Here is a 21,347-nt window from a genome sequence, read left to right on the forward strand (position 1 = left end):
ACAGGAACGTGTTAATAAAACCAATCTGGTTCATTACTGGAGATAATCAGAAATCAAACAACAAATACTTGGTTTAAGCTGAGTAACTTTATTAAAAACAACTGTAAGAAAAAATAATCACCTTGTTAAATTATCAATATTTATCAAAATATCAACTTTTATTTAAAAACAGTGAATCTCATGATGATTTTACTGCCCTTCGTTTCATTTAACCACACAAAATAAACATGATGAAAAAACAAACATTAGGATCTTTCCTAATGAAAAAGCAAAATCATTGGATGAAAAGCAAAATCATTCAGTAAGGAATGTTATCTGACCACAACTTGTGTGTAAAAAGTAGCAGGCAATTTGCAAGTACGAGCGGATCTCAACAAACGTTTCCATTTCAGTATGGGTCGAAGTACGCTCTGGCGCTACGTTACTTGCCGTATTCAGGCAGATAGAGCAGATACGCACATGCAGATGTACAATATGAAATCACATCCCAACGCATGGGAAAAAAAAATAATTCATAAAATGTATTTACTTATAATACTATAATCATTAATAAAAATATAGGGAAAAAAATGTTTTGTTTTTGGGGTTTTTTCATTTTTTTTCCTTCCTTTTAAATACATAATTACAAAGTTCTTAATGCATTCTCTACATAAAATACATTTCTGTAGTTTCTCTGACTTGTAAACACATGTTCCGGAACCCAATGTGTCAGTCATCATTATCAGTCAGGAGGGTGCAGGGGCAAACGCAGGATTTGTAGAGGGGGTTTTCCACACCACGCCGCCAGTGGGCGTGACCATCATGCATGGGGGCGTGGCTATAATTTTAGACAGTGCTTGGCTGCTCTCCAACTTTTCCTATCCTCATAATATACATGGGCAATGCTACGTGCACTACTGTTAGGTGCACACAGCTCTCCCTTTTCAAGCAGAGCCGTGTGAAGCGGGGGCAGGGTCCAGCCACCTCGATTATACAGTGCCCCAGGCTTGGAGGGGGTTTCCAGGCACTAGGAACCCCACCCCCCACCTCGGTTTGTCTATGGGGTGGACTACTGTCCCAGGGTAGTCAGGGACGTCTCCCCAATTCTCAGTCCCCCGGATAGTCCATGAGACTAGGCAAGCATGGTTGGGGGTGGAGAAGAACCTTAAGCTAAACAAGCTGTCAAGTACCTACTTCTGACAAATATTTCCAACAGCATCACAACCAAGAATTCAGCAATTCTATACTACTCTGGAAAACTAAATAAATAAAAAACAAACAAACATTTATTTTGCTTGGTAATAATTGCATTAAATATTACAGTGCCTGCAAGTTCATAATTTACTTCTGGCCGATCCGTTCTCAAGACAACTCTTAGAGTGCCCGTAAACTTTATATGGAGTATTATTTTGCATGGTGCAATATATTCTTTTTATGGCAGAATATCAACTCCTATAACCTTTCATTTCCATTAGAAAAATTGCTATGGCTTGTAGAAATAAATATTGTAATTGGTGATATCATATCTTGCAAATATTAATTACTTGGGGTAAACCACCCATCTAGGTGTTAGACAGAAGACAGTTCTGATTCCTACTGTTTTTATTTTATTGACCGTAACCTAAATGTATCATAAAATCTGTGTTTCCAGTGTACTGAATTCTTGTCCTGCTCTAGAAGGACAAATTTGCTGAAAAACACTATCATTTTAGAGAACCTAGCAGCGGTTGACTTACTGGAGACAGTTCAAGTGAAATTGCTTTTGCTTTTTAATAAATCAAGGGAATAGATTTCTTAGTTACTGCCACAACTAACAAGGGAAATGCTGCATTTCTCAAATACCATAAAATATCTGTGGATTCTTTTGAAACAAATTGCTTAGAAATACAGTACACATCTTCAAAAATTGAAAAATAGGAGCTTGTTCATATAACTGCTTTAGCTTCAGACCCCGTGTTTAAGGAGTCTCTCTGCGGTAAATGTTATGTATCGCAGCAAATTGCACCATCATCATCAACATTTATTTATATAGCGCCAGCAAATTCCGTAGCGCTTTACAATTGGGAACAAACATTAATAAGACAATACTGAGTAATACATACAGACAGAGAGGTAAGAGAACCCTGCTCGCAAGCTTACAATCTATAGGACAATGGGAGTTTGATACACAAGGGCATGTGCTACATCATATTGCACAATGGTCCAGCTAGAATGCAAAGGTGCAAAGTATTGAGTGGGCTGTGAGATCAGTCACACAGCAATGTTGGTCAGAGGGTAGTTATGTAGTGTTAGCTGTGTAGACCACTCTTGGAGCAATGGTCGAAGACTCTCCTCCATGAAGGCTGACGCTGCTGGCGAATGGAGGAAGTGCTATCCGCATAAGCAGCTAATGTTCTGCACATGCGCGTAGTGATTTCACCTGGCGGGGGATCAAGCGCAGCCTTTCCAGCTTCACCGGACTCCATAGACCAAGTAGGCTAACGACGTCCTGAGATTGATAAATAACTCAGATCGCAGTCCCCATAGAGGTCTATGGGGACTGTGGGAATCAATAAAGGTTAATGCAGGACCAATCTCCAATTTCTCCAGCATTAACCACTTGATAAATTAAGAGAAGGCTATAGCCATTATCCGGAGAATACAGAATTTTAATCTGGATTTTTGGGCTATCGCAGTTTGATTAATAGACCCATGAAGAAGAGATTCAATTCAATGGGATACGTCTCTGGAGCAATCCGCGAAGACACATTGCGCCGATGTTCAGGCTGGAATTTTGGCTCATTTTTCCTCACACCCCATAGAGGTGCAAGGAATAATTACCGCAAATTCTTTACCGCAATGGCCGTCAATGTGTGCAGTCGCGGTGATATTCAGACGGCATGTTGCGGCCCATTGAATCGCCCCTAAGAGTGGCTCATTCACCTTAAGATATCGCCAAATTGTAGCAGTCTGTTGGTCGCCGTTTGTTTGTGACATCCCCCATTCCTGAACTATCGCTGCGGGAACTGCTCTGGTTTATTGCAAGATCTCTTGAATGTTCATATCGCATCCCATGTCGTGATTTCCTGAACTGCGTTCACCAGAAGGTGAAAACACAGTAACGGGTCTCCAAATTGCGGTCCACAAATACAGCAAACTGATACCATGGTCCATCCATTGTCTGAAGTCAGTACAATGAGTAATTCATCGTTATCCTGAAGTCTGTTCACACTACTTACAGCTTCCAGTGAACAGAGCACACATAACAAATGTGGCAGCACGGTGGCTCAGTGGTCAGCACTTCTGCCTCACAGCACTGGAGTCATGGGTTCAATTCCCGACCATGGTATTATCTGTGTGGAGTTTGTATGTTCTCCCTGTGTTTGTGTGGGTTTCCTCCAGGTGCTCCGGTTTTCTCCCACAATCCAAAAACATACTAGTAATTGAATTGGCTGTTATCAAATTGACCCTAGTCTCTCTGTCTGTCTGTCTGTGTGTATGTTAGGGAATTTAGACTGTAAGCTCCAATGGTGCAGGGACTGAGGTGAATGAGTTCTCTGTACAGTGCTGTGGAATTAGTGGCGCTATACAAACAAATGAGACTGATGATGATAGGCTAATTGGCCGCTATCAAATTGACCTTAGTCTCTCTCTCTGTCTGTGTGTGTGTATGTTAGGGAATTTAGTGGCGCTATATAAATAGATGATGATGATGAGATATCCGTATACTCACGAACGACTATATATACCTTTGTCCAAAAAATATACATTTACTCGAATAGAGATAGTTTGCAATATAAATGTATACATGCATAGTACATCTCCCTCCCTCCTATTGTGCAATGTTAAGAGTTGAACCTATAAATGATCTGTACAGTTTTTTTGGATAACAGTATTTCTCTCCTTCTTCCCCCAGCTGTGCACAAAGGGGAAATGCAAGGAGGAACAGCCACCAGCGAAAAATTAATCAGCAAGAAGAGAGCTGCCAAAACTTGACAGACTTTACTCCAGCCCGAGTCCCCAGCAACATGGATATATTTACGGCATACAACGAAACTCTACAATGCTCCCATGAGTGTGTACGGACCCCTGTGCCTGTCTATACGGATGAGTCGTTACACCAAACTGGAGCTTATAAGACAACATTCAATGGCAATAGGTGAGAAAGCTCAACCGTTTCACCCTTAAAATATTAAAGGGGGAAAAAAAAAATTGTTTGTTTTGCTTTAGTGCTAAAATGTTATATTACAGTATGTGTATATGTTGTTTTACCATATCAATCCATGCAAGCTGGAATGATAAATCAGATATAATGGTAATCATTGCTCCATCCAAGCTAACAGATTTCAAAGTTATAGGGGTAAATTTATCAAGCTGCTGGATTGAAAAAGTGGAGATGTTGCCTATAGCAACCAATCAGATTCTAGTTATCAGTTATTTAGTACATCGTACAAAGTGACAGCTAGAGTCTGATTGGTTGCTATAGGCAACATCTCCACTTTTTCAAACCCGCAGCTTGATAAATATACCCCCTAGTGTTTAAAACAGAACTTAGTAGGAAAGAAAAAACTCAATTCCTTTGTGCAGGGTTGTACTGACCAGCAGATTCATATTGTAGCCCTTCTGATTAAACTTTCATAAAGTCCTTCATTTCGTCATCGCTCATCTTAGATGGAATACAGCTATATATGTTCCCATAGTTTTACCAACATACTTGAATAATTAACAGTATATAAATATTTTGAGTACATATTCCTGGTGATTTATGGACTAATTTATCTGCAGCAGGGACCATGATAGCTTTGTAAGGGTGAGGTCTAGAGCCCATTTAGGCGATGAGTATCTGTACAACGACACAAGACAAAAAAGCGAATTAGGGAAAATAGAGGTTGTCTAATATAGGATTATCGTAACATTTACATATATCTGTATTGTATCTCTCTGTCTATCTATCTATATATCTATCTCGCTCATATCTATCTATTTATCTCATATCTATCTATCTTGTATCTATCTTGTATCTATCTATCTACATATCTATCTATCTATCTATCTATCTTGTATCTATCTATCTACATTTCTATCTATCTATCTATCTATCTTGTATCTATCTTTTATCTATCTACCCTATCTCATATCTATATATCTATCTCGCTCATATCTATTTATCTTAGATAGATATGAGATAGATAGATACAAGATAGATAAAAGATAGATATATAGATAGATATGAGATAGATAGATACATCTATCTATCTTTTATCTATCTATCTATATATCTACAGTATCTAGCTCATAACTATCTATTTATCTTGTATCTATCTATCTATCTATCTATCTATCTCATAGCTATATATCTATCTATCTATCTATCTCGTATCTATCTATAAATCTATCTAGCTCATATCTATCTATTTATCTTGTATCTATCTATCTATCTTTTATATATCTATATATCTACAGTATCTAGCTCATATCTATATATTTATCTTGTATCCATCTAACTATCTATCCATCTCATAGCTATCTATCTATCTATCTATCTATCTATATCATAGCTATCTATCTATCTATCTATCTATCTATCTATCTATCTATTTATCTCTATTTCTATCTATCTATCTCATATCTATATATCTATCTAGCTCATATCTATCTATTTATCTTGTATCTATCTATGTATCATTAAAAGTCACATTGAAAGACATTGTAATTGCAACATTCTAAATATTGTTCTTTGTAAAATAAATCAGCACAAATAAATACACAAAATATTGAAAATAAATAGAGATAACTCTACATTCAATGTAAATCCAGCTCACTTTTGTCATTTCCAACTAATTCAAAATATAGTTTCATTATTAATGTGTTTTACCTCTTATAGTTATAAGATATAGTTATAATCACTGGATACCAGTAGTCCTTAACTTGTAATGATTTCATAGAGGGTTATAAGAATACAATTAAAATAAAATGGAGAAATGTATTTGTGAAGAGAACTTGACATTTTTAATGATAATACAACACAATATAATTATTTTGTGGCACACTTCCTCAAACATTTGTTTTGGTAACATTAATAATAATTAATTAAATAACAGTAAGGAAATTAGATGTTGATTTGTATTGATAAAATTACATTTTCACAGGAATTGGTACACTTTGTCGGCTTTTAGGAGAGCATACAGAATCAGGGGAAGGAAGTTTAGAACCACTACTGTTTTTGTATATTATTCGGCTAGTTCTTATAAAAATATGCCATAATTGCTGTCTCTAAATCAGAATATTTGATTTCTGTCAAGCCAGAGGTTATCATGGTAGACATAAACATTTTCTTTTCTCTTGGTCAACAAATCAAACTTTTCAGCAACCTTTGGAAAAATACCCACTGCATTATTGTATTAACTTAATTATCACAAAGAACAGAACTTAGAATAAAGTGGGCCCTACATATTAAATTCGACTGAAGTATGCACAACCCCCCTGTTGTGAAATAGCAATGAGGAATGTGCAGGGTACCTGACATTAAATTGCAGTTAAGGGTTGTTGCTTATTGTCGTCAGCCTTGAGTTTCATGATTCACTATTTCCTAGTGGAGAAAGGCCAGCTCAAGGGAAAGAACTCTGCTCTGCGGCCATGAACCAGGCACCCTGGAACTGTCCCAAAATGTGTGACACACACTGGATGAAATATAATTGTAGGACCCCTCTAATCGGCCACTTTTTTGTTGAAATCTGTAGAGTGGCTGTTCTCCAATCATGGTAACTAGCCTACTGGGCAGCGCAACACTGAGCCCCCCGGGGATAATGGCTGGCAACGGTAAGACTAAACTTACCGCTTTGCCAGGCCAGTGTGGGAGCATATGCGCGTGCATAAACCGGCGCTGGGAAATGTTTACCTATATGGGGAGGGGGTAAGGGGTTAGAATTTGTAACTTTGTATATAGGAGGAACTATAGTTTGGAGTGTGCCTGCAAATGCCCATTGCGCAGTAAGTTTATCAACATTGAGTCATCCACTCCGAGTCATCAACAGCTTGACCTGTTTGTAAAAACAGACAGACATAATGCACTGCACAGACAGTTTGTAAAATTCCCCTACTAGTACCTATCAAACAATTCACACATAGTCCGCATGTTTATAGTTTTTAACCTCATAACACGACAGAGCTGTTTATAGAAACGCAACGCAACACATGGAAGTATTTTAATGTGGTTTATTAAAACACAGTAAAACTTCAAGTGTGAGTGTTACTTAAAAAAAGGTGTCATTTGTTTATATAAATAAGTGATTACTTAGCTTCGATGTAAGATAACCCTCCTATTCAGTCATACTGACTAGATTATATATTCCAGTTTATTTTATTGAACTGTAGCGGGATTACCCCTTTATAGATAAAAAGTATAATATAAGACTGGTCTTGGGGAAGAAATGTGGGGTTTTATATAGATTTGCTATAGATCTTGCCCTTTAGTCAGCAGTAAATAAGTTCAGAACAGTAATTTCCTCAAGTAGACAGCCAGAGCTTAAACATATTCTTGTGTCTATACCTTCAACGCATCAGTTTTTTTAAATAATATATTGTTTAAAAATCATTCATGAATTTCCTTACCTTTACTGCCACATAAACATTTCATCAAACTGGACTCCCAAGAATTAAAAATTGCCTCATTCAAATGTGCATGGTTGTTATATTGGAATTTCTTCTTAAATGCAGAGGTAGTCCAATATACGTTTCCATCACATGTAACACATTATGAGGACTTGACATGCTGAAGCTGTTTATATAGGCCTTAACAGTAACTGGTGATTCCAGGATGGAGGAGACTGTTCCTGCCATGGTGACAGATTAAAGTTTACCATTTACCAGAACTGCTGATATTATTCGTTGATCAAGGGAAAAAAAAAGTTTGGACATTGTTCTTAGCCAATATTACTGTATATTTTTCTTCAGAACTTGTGTTTTATTACTTGATAAATAATATAGGCTTATATGCATTCATGGGATTCACTAAAACGTACCATTAAAAATCCTAATAAATCCAATTATTAAAACTACTGTATCTATTCAACGGAAAATGAAGAACTTTGTCATATATTTTGCTTTACATTTGTAGATATATATTTAAAAGGAAACTAAAGATAAAGGGTTATACACCATTAGCCAACTTTAATTTATTGGCTTGTACATTCCCTCCTGCAAACTTTACTAAATACATTGTTTTATATTTCCGACGTACTCTTACGTTTCTCGGTTTCGTCTTTATTACATCAAGTGGAGTTTCGTTGCCCTGGGATACGACGCAGAACTGATCTCTAAATATAACTGGTAGCTGAGTTGTGTCGTATGCAAGAAAAAAAATGAGCAACTCTGTCTGCTGAAATAAAGATATGGGGGTAAATGTATCAAGCTGAGAGTTTTCCGGCGGGTTTGAAAAGCCAATCATATTCTAGCTATCATTTATTTATTACATTCTACAAAATGACAGCTAGAATCTGATTGGTTGCTGTAGGCAACATCTCCACTTTTTAAGCCCGCCGAAAAACTCTCGGCTTGATGCATTTACCCGTTGGTTGGAAACCACAGCTGGAAACCAAGCAGATAAAGTCATGTAGATAGTAAAAGTTTCAGGGTGTGACACACATAGCTATAGATTAAAGTCACTTAAAGTTTGAAAACCTCTTTAATACATGACGTTCCCCGGCAAAGTGACGAACGGTATTAAAATAAAGAGTAGGAAGAAGATTTTCACGATCAATAATGGGATACTGAATGTCACTGCAGGAGGCCAACTGGCCATGTCTCGCTATGTGCCATAATTAGATGAACAATTTCCCTCTTGACTTGAGCCTTTTAACAGTCTGTTTGCTATACCTCAGAAGCTGGCTAAGTCCATGGCTGAGTTACATTAACTCAGCCATGGAGAGAAATGCTTTGTGAACAGTTATAGTAAGAGAAGTCGAGTAGCTTAACATGGATAGCACTAAAACAATGTCCCGAGTGCACAGTACATTTATTGAATAGACTATACTAACCCTCACTTTAATCACTGCTTTTAGTGTGATTTCCATTCACTGAAGGGGCGTGGTCCCAGGGTAGGCTGTAAGCCAGTCATGTGATACTCACGTCCAATCCTGGCATGCCCTATTTGGCCAGGTACGTCCCGTGCTGCTGCCCTGTCTACCAGCCTATAGTGATAGTCATTGTAATGTGGCCCGGAGGGGTTCCACTCTCTTTATGGTCTATCCAACATTTTCTGAAATGTGCCTTATATGTAATAATTACAAATTTATTTTTGGATCAAATCCTCTATAAAAATCATCATCTCACATTCTGAGGAGAAACCCTACATGATCCCTTCTACTTACCATAGATGTTTATAAAAGTTATTACGTTAATGTATATTATTTACATAGCTGTATTTTCCTATTATTGATGGACAATATTTATACCTGGTTAATGACGATGGGTGACAATATATTGATTTATTTTTCTTTGCACAAAATAACATTAATTGTTACCTGACTGGACACCATCTTGTTCTAATGAAGTCAATTTGAGTGTTACACTGGATGTATATGGGCAATTGTAGCAACGTGTTGCTAATCTCTGGTTTAACAATGTATCTGCATATTCAAGCCTAATATTTGCTTGTTTTGATATATTGCATCAAAACTGCTTATGCATCATTCTAGATATTCGTTTTAGTTACTTATATTTTTAGACTTTTATTGTGTGATCCAAATCTGCCACTTGAGCTGTGAGATGGATTTTCACGTAAATATGGCAGTGGCTGGTTAGCGGCTGCTGAACGTTTTTTTTTTAAGTAAGCAGGGCTGTCCTGATATTCAAACAAAGGAAACACAGTACAGTTTATGCTCTTCTATAACTTCTCATTATATTTTTTATTGGTTTAGCGCCCTGTTATGAAGTAGTTTAAAGGGGATGGAAACCGGCGGCTGTGCCGTAATATTTATCGACATCGGCTGTGGGGAGTACTGGGCTAATAAGGTTGTCCCAGGAGTGGATGTGATCTTCATGTGATGGGCCCAGCCTGGGACGTGCTTCTCTGTGACCAAGCACTCAGCCAATTATGGGAGTTTTCACATTAGAAACAGCAGGTATTCACATGTACATACTACAAAAATTAGAATTGCATTACTAAATGAAAAAAAATAAAAAAAATAAAACAAGGGATTAAATCTTCAATTATATAAACAGCTGCTTACTTAGATCTTATCAGTGGAATGGCTGAGAGGAGTCTCAGGTCCTTGTATGGCCATTTGCTGGCACCCCCTGGCTACAGGAGTGTGATCGTGCAGACCAAAAGAAAGCTTTTGAGTGCAGTCACTTCCCTCCGCCCATAATTCAGCTCAGATGGAGCCACCATAATCGCCCCCATGAGAGGTCCATACCACTGTTCCTGCCCCGTCACTGCTCATCAGTGCAAGTTATGGAAAATGCCCTATACAGTATACAGATTGCAGAAAACCCATGCCCAACAACTATTCCGGGTTTGGAGAGATGGGCTAAAAAGTTAAAAAAGCCCAAATAAGACCTAAATTTTAAATAAAATACAGTAAAATCATTTTCAAAAGAGAAGACTTTCACAGATCCGCCTATCAAAATCCTTAAAAGTTGCTCTATATTTCATTACCAAAACCAACTTCTTCAAATTTAAATTAAAGATGGTGACAAAAACATTACAGTAACATTGCAGAATTCAGAACGAACCACCCATTTATTTGAACTATCTGGTACAGAATCTTGTATAAGCAGAATTAGGATCATGTAGGATATATTAAGTGATTAAATAAATTGGGATTTTTTTTTATCTACAATCCCTTTAAATCAGGCCTGTCCAACCTGCGGCCCTCCAGATGTTGTGAAACTACAAGTCCCAGCATGCTCTTACAGCTATCAACAGGTTGTCTACTAGCTGGGGCTTGAAGTTTCACAACACCTGGAGGGCCGCAGGTTGGACAGGCCTGCTTTAAAGTATTCAGTTTGTATTCAGTTCTCATTCATTGTAAAACTATGTTTGTAGTATTACTGCAAATAGGCTAATTTCATAATGGTCGCAGGTATTTGTGAAGTTGTTTGAACCTACGATATACAGTATTTAATTGAACATTCAGTTTTATGCTGCAGATAACCAATTCCTTTGGGAAATGTCATTTACATAGCAGCCCTTTGAATCCCTGCACAATACAGATCATTCTGCCCTTGTTAGGGCTCATCAGTACAGGATAAGGAAGATGTGAAGCTGACCAGTTGGCAAATCATTAACTCAAAAGGTTACCATTGTAAATGACTGTGGTCAGGTGACTAATTTTAATAGTTTACCAGAAATCTCTTCTCCTGAAACGGAGAGGATTCATTGCATTATGTCCCTAGTGGGAAGCAGAACGGTTTTCCTAACCCTTTCTGTTACTTCAGCGAGGACAGTTTTATGCTAGAATTTCTCAAAGATGAAATGATACATTCAATCACAAAGTAGAAAAAGAGTAAAATTGATATACAACATTGCAATATGCGTTCAGGCCACAGCGGAAAGCTAAAAGCTGAAGTTTGCAAATATTACAATATGATGTTAAATTATAAATAAAACCCAATCAAATGTTTTAGCGCTGCTGAGTTGATTTGATGTTTGCATTGTCACTTTTCCCCCCATCAAAAGTTCTGCTACCTCACCGAACACTGCGCTCGTATGGATCATATCAATGCACACCATCTGCCATACTCCCTGAAGCTACTGCCTCCGTTCTTGTATCGTTGCCAAAGGAAGGGAATTGAGATTTCAGCTGCAGAATGTACATGGACATCACACTGAATTCCTTGAAAGGACATTGATAACATGTTACATGTTCAATTCCCTGAGCATTCTAATACATCAAGAGATTCTATGAATAAATTTTGCCATGTGCTAGTCCCTATGAATGGAATCTATCCAAATAATCAGTGGGATCATTGCATTGAATGTAATGTCAAGCGCTATTGTTCGCTAAATAGTTCCATCTCCAATTGTGGTTTGCTTCTGAAATATGACTTCACCTAGGAATACATATAATATTAGACCTGTTAACAGATTAGTAGTGTATCCACACATCAACACTCTTTAAGAAACGGGAACTAATGGTAACAAACAAAAAGGTGAGCTTTATGAGTGTTAAAAAAAATCTTTAATTAGTAAAATAGTTGATTAAACAGTGTTCATTTATACACTGAGGGCCTCATTTAGAGTCAGACGCAAAGTCCGTTTCAGGCGCATCCTGCACATTTCCACTGATGGGGCATGCGCAGTAAGCAACAGTTCCCTGCCATTCTGCAGTTATGTAGGCGTGACCATGAATAATTCAGATACCATGGGTGTCAACCCGCAAAAACTACCCTAGTCGGATCAAGACGCAGGCGGAACACACATCAAACAAGACTGACAAAGTGCGTCAGGAATTAGGTGGAGCAAGTAGTTAGCTAGCTGCAGGAATTGGTTGCAGCACAGAGGGGTATTACGAGTGGGACACAACTGTGGTTGCATGCCACTCATAATACCCTACCAAGCTGCGGCACACTCCCACTCCTACTCTGTCATGTAAGTCTTAGACGCACATTGCGTCCGACTCTAAATGAGGTCCTTAATTGGGGCACAATCTAGAAAATACATATAGAATTTGTACAATGTGGATGTTGTGTACAATAAAAGACATCCAAACTTTTATTTACAATGTAAGCAAGCTAGACATGTGCAAAGGGCAGCATTGTTCAGGGGCAGCAAAGAAATTGTTTTACGTTGTATTCACTTTTTTTCCATTCATTTCAGTTTTTTGCTACTTGGTGTTTACAAACCACCTATTTTAACTGTATAGATAATGGAGGAGGGGGAGTGTATTTGATAGAGGATTATAAGCATATGGGTGCACAGTTACTAATTAAGGACATAATCACTCCTGGTGGGTAAGGGAATAGTAGATGTAAATATGGCCAGGGGAGATCACAGTAAATGTTACAAAATGATATTAAATCTCATTATCTAATCTCTAAAAAGTATTATTAAAAAAAGCTAAATGAGAAGGCAGACATAATGGTTAACATGCCAAGACAAGTAGCATATACAATCAATCAGAACACCACCAATAAATTGCATATCAATAGAGCAAATTCCATAAACTGATAACAACATGTACAAGTGCGATTCCTGACATATATATATATATATATATATATATATATATATATATATATATATATATATATTACATCTGGAAAAGAAAAGAGGAAAGAGGTTCATTCCTCTTTTCGTTTCCAATTGTCAGGTTGTTGGTTGCACCCCATGGTCAGAAAAAAAATAATTTACTTTTATAATGGGAACCTTGGGTACTATAACTCCCAACAATTGGTGCGACAGAAAAATCCTATTTCTTTTCTCAATATATATATATATGGTCAGATCTGATGCCTTTATGTTTGTAATTTGGCTTGTTTTAAAACAGAAATAAGGGGATTAAAATTATCTGTAATTAAAGATATACAATAATAGTAATAATACTCAATAATTAATACTAACCTTAATTAATATCAATCTTTTAAATGAAATGGACAAATGACAATAAACAGTATAGTTCAAGTCATTATTATGCAATAATGATTTAGAAACATCAATAAATTAGATATTTATAGTACTTTATAAAAAGAGAATATTAAAACTTTATGAGTAACAGTTCTGGGCATGACAAATACTTTATATGCACAGTTATGCATTAGCTTAACTATATAAGCCTTTAAGTAAATAAAAGCTCCGTTGTGATCTCCTCAAAGTAAAATGGATTGTTAGCAATGGCAACGTTGGATATAGTTTTATGCTATTACTCTTCAAAAGGCTCTTTAGCGAGTTGTGTGTATCCCTCTTATGCTCTCTGACATTTCCAGCACTTTTTGGACCCAACAATTCAGCCTGTGATGTCATACAGTGCCCAGAGTGATGTCATACAGTGCCCAGAGTGATGTCATACAGTGCCCAGAGAGATGTCATACCACCTCCTTTCCATTAGTCTACACGCAGAAACTATTCAATCAGGACAAGAATAATGCAGACAGGGATTCAGCTAAACTTCCTGCCATATTAATTTTTTATTCATTCAATAAAATACATTCTTTTAGTGCCTTTTACTCACCAAGCCACATATTGTAGAACTTGCAAACAGTTTATTTAATATTGTTAATTATTCTTTGTTCTTTAGTTCACATATATTTGAACAATACCTTTCTATCCGCATTCCATAATTGAAACTTGAAATAACAATACATTTGTCTTTAATTGGATAACAAAGGAGAGAATCTATTTTAAAATGAACATCAGGCTAAACTCCTGCTTAATTGTCCTTGTGAGTTATAAATGTAGGAGTATATTTATTTTATTTTCACTAACTTGTCCTCTATGCACAATAAAAACAAAAGAGGGAAATTGGGGGCTCGTCTGGAAAAAAGAGCGATGGATAACTTCATCATCATTGTTCATTTATAAGGCCCCACAGATTCAGCAGCGCTGTTCAGCAAGGGTACATCAATACAAAACAAATACAGTAATAATACATAAACACAATAATAATACAGTAACCAGATAACTAGGCACAAATTAGTATAAAACAAGTACAACAATATACATATCTAACATAGTAAATAGCACATTACAGCATAACATATGCAGCGTACAATGTAACAGGGACATACAGACAGGACCAAAAGACTGGTGACAAAGGGTGGAGAGGACCCTATTCGTCAGAGCTTGAGGAGGGGAGAGGCAGATGGAGTAGACAGGGCAGAAAAGCAAGAGGGTAGGTGAATAAGAAGAGGTGCATTATGGGGGAACGATTGAAGGATTTAAGATTGGGGGATAGACTTGTAGAGTGAGGTAGGAAGTTCCAGTGGTCGGGGACAGCTCAGGAGCAGTCTTGGGGCCTGGAGCTGGAGGAGGTGATAACCGGGGAGGAGAGGTGCAGGTGAGAAATCAAGTGTAGGGGTCGAGCCGGGGGTATATTTTGAGATAAGGACAGTGATGTAGGGAAGAGAGGAATTGTGGAGGCTTTATAGGTAACTTATACTCTGTATAAATAACGTAACTAGTCAGCAAAAGTGCGCAGAGACTTTCTGAAAGTTTAACTGTAGGGATTGAAAATGTTTGACCTAAGGGGCAAGGGCAAGACACTTGGCCTAAGGCACAGCAATGGGACTAGCATCTGTGCCCTCTGCTGGATAATCGTGGCTATGGTTAAATGAAGCAAAATGAAATCTTCTAAATGACTGTTTAATGCTGGGCCAATCAACACAAATAACCAACCCATACTGTATGTGCCAAATACACCTCCCCTAACAATGGTCTTAGTAAAAAGGAGTTGTGATTGGCAGATCAAGAATGTGGCTGGGAGGACCAAGGATACGGCCTCTATTCTGTTCCCTTTAATGCTGGTAGGCCTGTATATACAGTGTATATACAGTGACTTTGTACTAATTGTAAGACTGAAAAAGCCTCACCAGACTCTGAAACACATTTATAAGAATAACAGTTGCCCAGTGGGGCTAGTGTCCTCCTGTCCTCCTTGCTAACTCTCCCCTGACTATGAACGATGAGGGAATATGTACATTAGTAGATCTTAATAGGAAAGGTTGAATGGAAACCACATAATTTGAATTATACATGCATGTAGCAAAGTACAGGTGACTTATCTTGTCACCCAATGGCTGAAGTTATTAGTGAAAACTGTATTAGAAAGAGTGGATCTGCTATGAGAGGAGACACATTAGACACCTGATGGTCCTGTCTGAAAATAAGTATTTATTGGAACATCATCTTCATCTATTTATTTATATCTATAGCGCCACTGATTCCGCAGCGCTGTACAGAGAACTCACATCAGTCCCTGCCCCATTGGAGCTTACAAGTTCCCTAACATACACACACACAGACATACAAACAGACAGACTAGGGTCAATTTGATAGCAGCCAATTAACCTACCAGTATGTTTTTGGAGTGTGGGAGGAAACCGGAGCACCCGGAGGAAACCCACGCAAACACGGGGAGAACAAACAAACTCCACACAGATAAGGCCATGGTCGGGAATCGAACTCATGACCCCAGTGCTGTGAGGCAGAAGTGCTAACCACTCAGCCACCGTGCTGCCCAATTTAATCTCCAGTGTCACAGGAGTATTCTTAAATGTGACCTTTCTAGAGGTGTTACTATGTGCTGCCGTATCACAAATCGACAAACACAGACAAACTCATAATGCACATGTGCGGCACAGCAAACTGCCCATGGGAAGAGACCAGATGCCCCTTACACAGCAGTAAATAACGAACCACATTTGGTTTATCTAGTTTCAGAAATTCCGCAAAATTTGGATTTCATGGGATACTTTCCATGCTACGCCAGTCCCAGGTACCCCATAGCGCAGATAGCAACAACAATACAAACATCCCCCCTACTCATCCTCCTCCCTTCACCCCTCCTCTCCCTGCCTCTTACCCTTACCCATTCCCCCCACTAATGAACTTTAGAAGATGCACTTGCTTTTACCTTCTCTGCTTTGGTTAGTACTACAGAACATGATACCACCTACAGACAAGGGGCCTGATTCATTAAGGATCTTAACTTAAGAAACATCTTATTTCAGTCTCCTGGACAAATCCATGATACAATGCAAGGGGTGCAAATTAGTTTTCTGTTTTGCACATAAGTTTAATACTGACTGTTTTTTCATGTAGCGCACAAATACTTGATAGCTTATTTGTACACTGACATTTAAAGTTGATATTTGTGTGCTACATGAAAAAACAGCCAGTATTCAACTTATGTGCAAAACAGAAAACTAATTAGCACCCCTTGCATTGTAACATGGTTTTTTACAGGAGACTGAAATAAGAAGTTTCTTAAGTTAAGATCCTTAATGAATCAGGCCCAAGGCGTTGATTCACTTATCTCAATATGTGTTGATATTGCCTCAATTAAGTTACAGCTTTCAGTGTTAATCATACGCGACTATGTTCAAATCCCCGAGTCATGTAATATTGACTACTGTGTATGTAATCACCTGTACTCATTTGGGGTTTATTTATTATACTAACAAATAATTTTGTTGCAATACTGACCCCCCTGCTATGTCCTTGTTAAATATACTACCATGTTCTGAAGATGCTTCGCCAATAGCCGGCGATAATCCTTACCGGCCAGGGACGTTGATAAATAGGGAGAAGCCCTAAAATGGGAGGGGGGCCTTTCTCTATTTAATAAATAGACCCCTTGATCTGCGTTTATACCTGCTTTTGGGAAAAAAACCCTCAAATAAAGAAATATAAGCAACAGACAAGTAGAGATGGTGATAAAGTAAGTTGGTTTTCTAGATCAGGTGCCCTAGTTTGCAAAGCCCTTCAGGCATGTGACACATTTTGTTACATTTTGAAGCAGAATCTAATGCAAAAGAACAGATCCCATTTTTTGTTGTCAATAAAATAAATATAAATGTTGAGTATGAGAGATCATGTTTCTATTTATATACGTACATCTATATATATAAATATTTGGTTGTGTTGTCTTTTATCTAGTACAAAATAATTTCTATACAAAGGTAAAGTAAAAAATACATTAATAGTTAAAATACATTAAAAGCTCAGAAAGTTCAAACATTCACGTCCTACTTATTCCTTTTCCTTTTCAAGACTCTAGAATGTTGCCTGTAATGGGATAGTATTGGAACTGGAGTTTATCCCCAACATTCCAAAGGGCAGGTTCAGCTAGCCGCAAGGTGACGCGATGTTTCTCCGGAACAGTCCGCGCAGACACATGGCGTTGAAGTTTTTGCTACAATCTCCGCTCACTTTCCCATACGTCCCATAGAGATGTGATAGAAAATGAGCGTTGGTTTCTGCACCATATTAGCTGGAAATGTTCCGTATTAAGCAGAACCTCACAGCTAATAGAATCTGCCCCTAAGGTGTCATTCTCCTCCTTTAATAAGTTTGACAGAATGTTTTGTGCATATAGATTGATCCTATGTTTTCATTCGTTCTGATGGACTTCTGCGTTGCATACATTCAAGACTTGTTCACACGTTTTGGTTCACCTTAGTATACTGTAACATTCATGAATCACTGGATCGCATGTAATGCTAAAACAAAATGAATCGTAACTCCCTACCGTAACACTTTGATCATGTATACACTATGGAGAACCAATGTGTTGAATTTAACACATGGATGTTATCATAAAGCAAATATGGTATCAGATTCATTTATTTATTATTGTATGTGGGGACTAAGGAGCTTGCCATGAATTTCCGTTGAATAGAAGCTACAAAAGTTTTAAATTGGAATGAACTGCGTTTTTGCAGTAATCAATTGGCAAGAATTTTCAAACCATTTCGCCTATGTGTGTAAAAAAACCCATAATGTTTCCTAGTCTCTTCAAGCTGGGATAAGTAGAATTTTTTAATACGCCTTTTCTTTTTTAGGTATCATTTGTGCGTCATGTTGGACATTGTATGTGTTCATCACTGTTACTTTATTCATTGATATATTGCATTGGTTGAAAATAGTTCATTGCTTTTTATTTAGCCGTAAACTAATGCTTTGCTGGATCCATTGGCCTCTAAGAATATATCTGAAATGTATCAATGTTTGAGGTTGACCACGGTGGCTTCAACTATTTGTTGATTCGAGTTGTAGTCGATTACAGGAGGAAAATTACAAGTTTTGTTCCATAACGCGCGTTCTTTCTAAAATTGTTGGTTTGTAAATGTAGAGAATGGACGGGATTCTTCAAGCATCTGAGCAGTGTATGTTCTACTATGTCATACAATCACAACTGTGCACGACAAACAAGAATGCTCTTAAGAGAAATTAAACAGTATAAAAGTTAAAAAAAAAAGCCTACCCTAGTATTTTACATTTGCTTAGTGGGCAAGTAACCACTCGAGTACTGATGACAGAATTGCTGACTTTGTATTTATGGTTCAGCATGCTTTGGGTAACAAGCAATAGATCTCTCCTGCACACTAAATAATTTTTCCTAATTGGCGAGGACAAAGTCATTCTGAATGCTGCTGCTCTGATCTCATGCTGTGGACTCTGCAAAGTTAATTTACTGCCTCCTTGTGGAACCTAAGAGAACCTATGAGGCTACTGAATAATTTCATGCAGACCTCTTACTAGCTTAGGGCAAGCAAAGGGCCATTTATTTCTGTAAACGTTACGTTAGGGAGTTACAGGTCATTCACAGACATTTAGCAAACAAAACTGTTTTAATACTTGCTAAAACAAGATTAAAAAACCATCATCACACCCATGTAACTAACGTTATGTTAAAGCAGCAATCCCCTACTGAAGATATTTTAAAAAAAGAGCAAGTTGAGTATACTTTAATCTGGCATCTGATAGTTTCTTAGCTGTTGTTTTTCTACAAACCATCTCTTTTTTAAAATCTCTCTGGAGGGCAGACAGATATGACAGCCAGACACAGACACAGTCAGCCTTCTACACAGACACAGTCTCAGAGCTCTCAGCATGTCATGATATAGCAGTTTGGGGAGGAGGATCGGGGAGGCAGAGCTCAGAGGGGCATTCCAAAGCTTCCACATCTTGTGTCATGTGACTGTGGTTGCTATGGAAGTTCAATGATGCTAAGTAGAATTATACATTATTAATAGCAGCCAGAAGGAAACAAAAACAAGGAAAATGATAGATACCAGCATTATTTTTATAGCTTGCCACAGAGATTTAGGTAATAACGAATGACACACCTTGGATTTTTTTATGGGGTTGCTGTTTTAAGGATTGTGATGAATGTGTACTGATATTTTGCCCTTGTTTTAAAAGTTTTAAAAGTGAAGTTATAAATAATAGAACAATGAATTAAAATATCGGCAGTCACAGAGGCCGTGGTCCTGAATGTTTGTGTTTGATCATTTCATTTGATTTTATATGCTATTTTACCATTAAATAACTTTCCAAATTCACCGGAGTTGCTAGACACAGGCACATAAATTTTCTTTTGTGTTCATTTTACCATAAAGGGACATCAAATAACTCTTTGAAGAGATTGGGAATAAAATAAATCTCTTATTGCAACTTAAAATTCCAGCAGTGTAAAGAACAGAAGAAGAATTCAGAGGGCTGGGATAAAATAACAGTTTAATGAAGTCAGTCAATAGTGGGTGCAAGACATGGCAGAAATACATTTGCCTTTACACGCTGAAAGGTTGAAATAGCTTGTTAGTCAATTTATGTAACGATTATAGAATAATCATTATAGTTGCCTTTTATTTTTTCTTGGGTAGTTTGCATTTTATAAAAGAAATAGTATATTTGAAAGTGCGGGGCAAAGTACTATTTTTTTTTGTGGTAGTGATCACATTGGGGTGTAGCTGCAAGTAAATAAATAGCGAGGGGATTCTTTTCTTACCATGGGACTAGAATACACTAATTCACACTGTTAAATACTAACTACATGGTACTTTCAGTCTTAGGGGCCTATTTTTTATTACTGCGATAGAAAACCCTCTTTTGCCATAATTTGCCAATAAATTTTCACTGGGCCATGATACTCAGCTTTTTGACGATATTGGTCATCAGCGGTAAGGCTGAATTTATCCACTTCGCCAAGCCAGTGTAAGAGCATAGGCCCGTGCTTATATATATATATATATATATATATATATATATATATATGCATGCATGCATAGGTAAACCGAGGGGGGTTTCTTAGTGCTTGGAAACCCCCCTCCAAGCCTGGGGCACTGTATAATTGAGGTGGCTGGACCCTGACCCCGCTTTACACGGCTCTGCTCGAAAAGAGCACCTAACAGTAGTGCACGCAGCATTGCCCATATATATTATAGGGAGAGTTGGAGAGCAGCCAAGTACTGTCTAGTATTATAGCCACGCCCCCATGCATGCTGGTCACGCCCACTGGCGGCGTGGTGTGGAAACCCCCCTCTACAAATCCTGCGTTTGCCCCTGATATATATTCATACGTTAGAATTAAGGAAAAAATGCTTTATTTAAATAAAAAAAGGTGTTTTCCTTGGGCAGAGCTGCAACTCGTCATTCTGAGGTAGCGCTTATAGCTGGACAGCAAAGATACTTGGGAAGCCTTCGTCAGAGACCCCAGCAAGAGCTTTCGCCAACCATACCGGGTGATAGTCTTCACATAGGCCAGGGTTTTGGTAAATAGGCCCCTGAGTGCTAGCATTTGTTTGTGGTAAAAATCACCAGAACATGCCCTAAAAATGTATTAGTTTTAGTCAGTAAATACAGGGGCAAACACAGGATTTGCAGAGGGGGGTTTCCACACCACGCCGCCAATGGGCGTGACCAACATGCATGGGGGCGGGGCTATAAT

General features: G+C 37.8%; 1 protein-coding gene across 4 annotated transcripts in view; it reads left to right on the forward strand.

The window, feature by feature from the left end:
- AJAP1 (adherens junctions associated protein 1) overlaps positions 1-21,347 on the forward strand; it is a 181,696-nt gene that overhangs the window by 139,372 nt on the left and 20,977 nt on the right. For all 4 annotated transcript variants that reach the window (XM_075190007.1, XM_075190009.1, XM_075190010.1 and 1 more), the window contains exon 4: positions 3,875-4,117. In XM_075190007.1, the coding sequence (XP_075046108.1) occupies positions 3,875-4,117 (243 nt within the window). The remainder of the gene's footprint in view (positions 1-3,874; positions 4,118-21,347) is intronic.

The sequence above is a fragment of the Mixophyes fleayi genome, chromosome 11 (genome assembly GCF_038048845.1).
Source record: "Mixophyes fleayi isolate aMixFle1 chromosome 11, aMixFle1.hap1, whole genome shotgun sequence".
In the NCBI taxonomy this organism is placed as follows: domain Eukaryota; kingdom Metazoa; phylum Chordata; class Amphibia; order Anura; family Limnodynastidae; genus Mixophyes; species Mixophyes fleayi.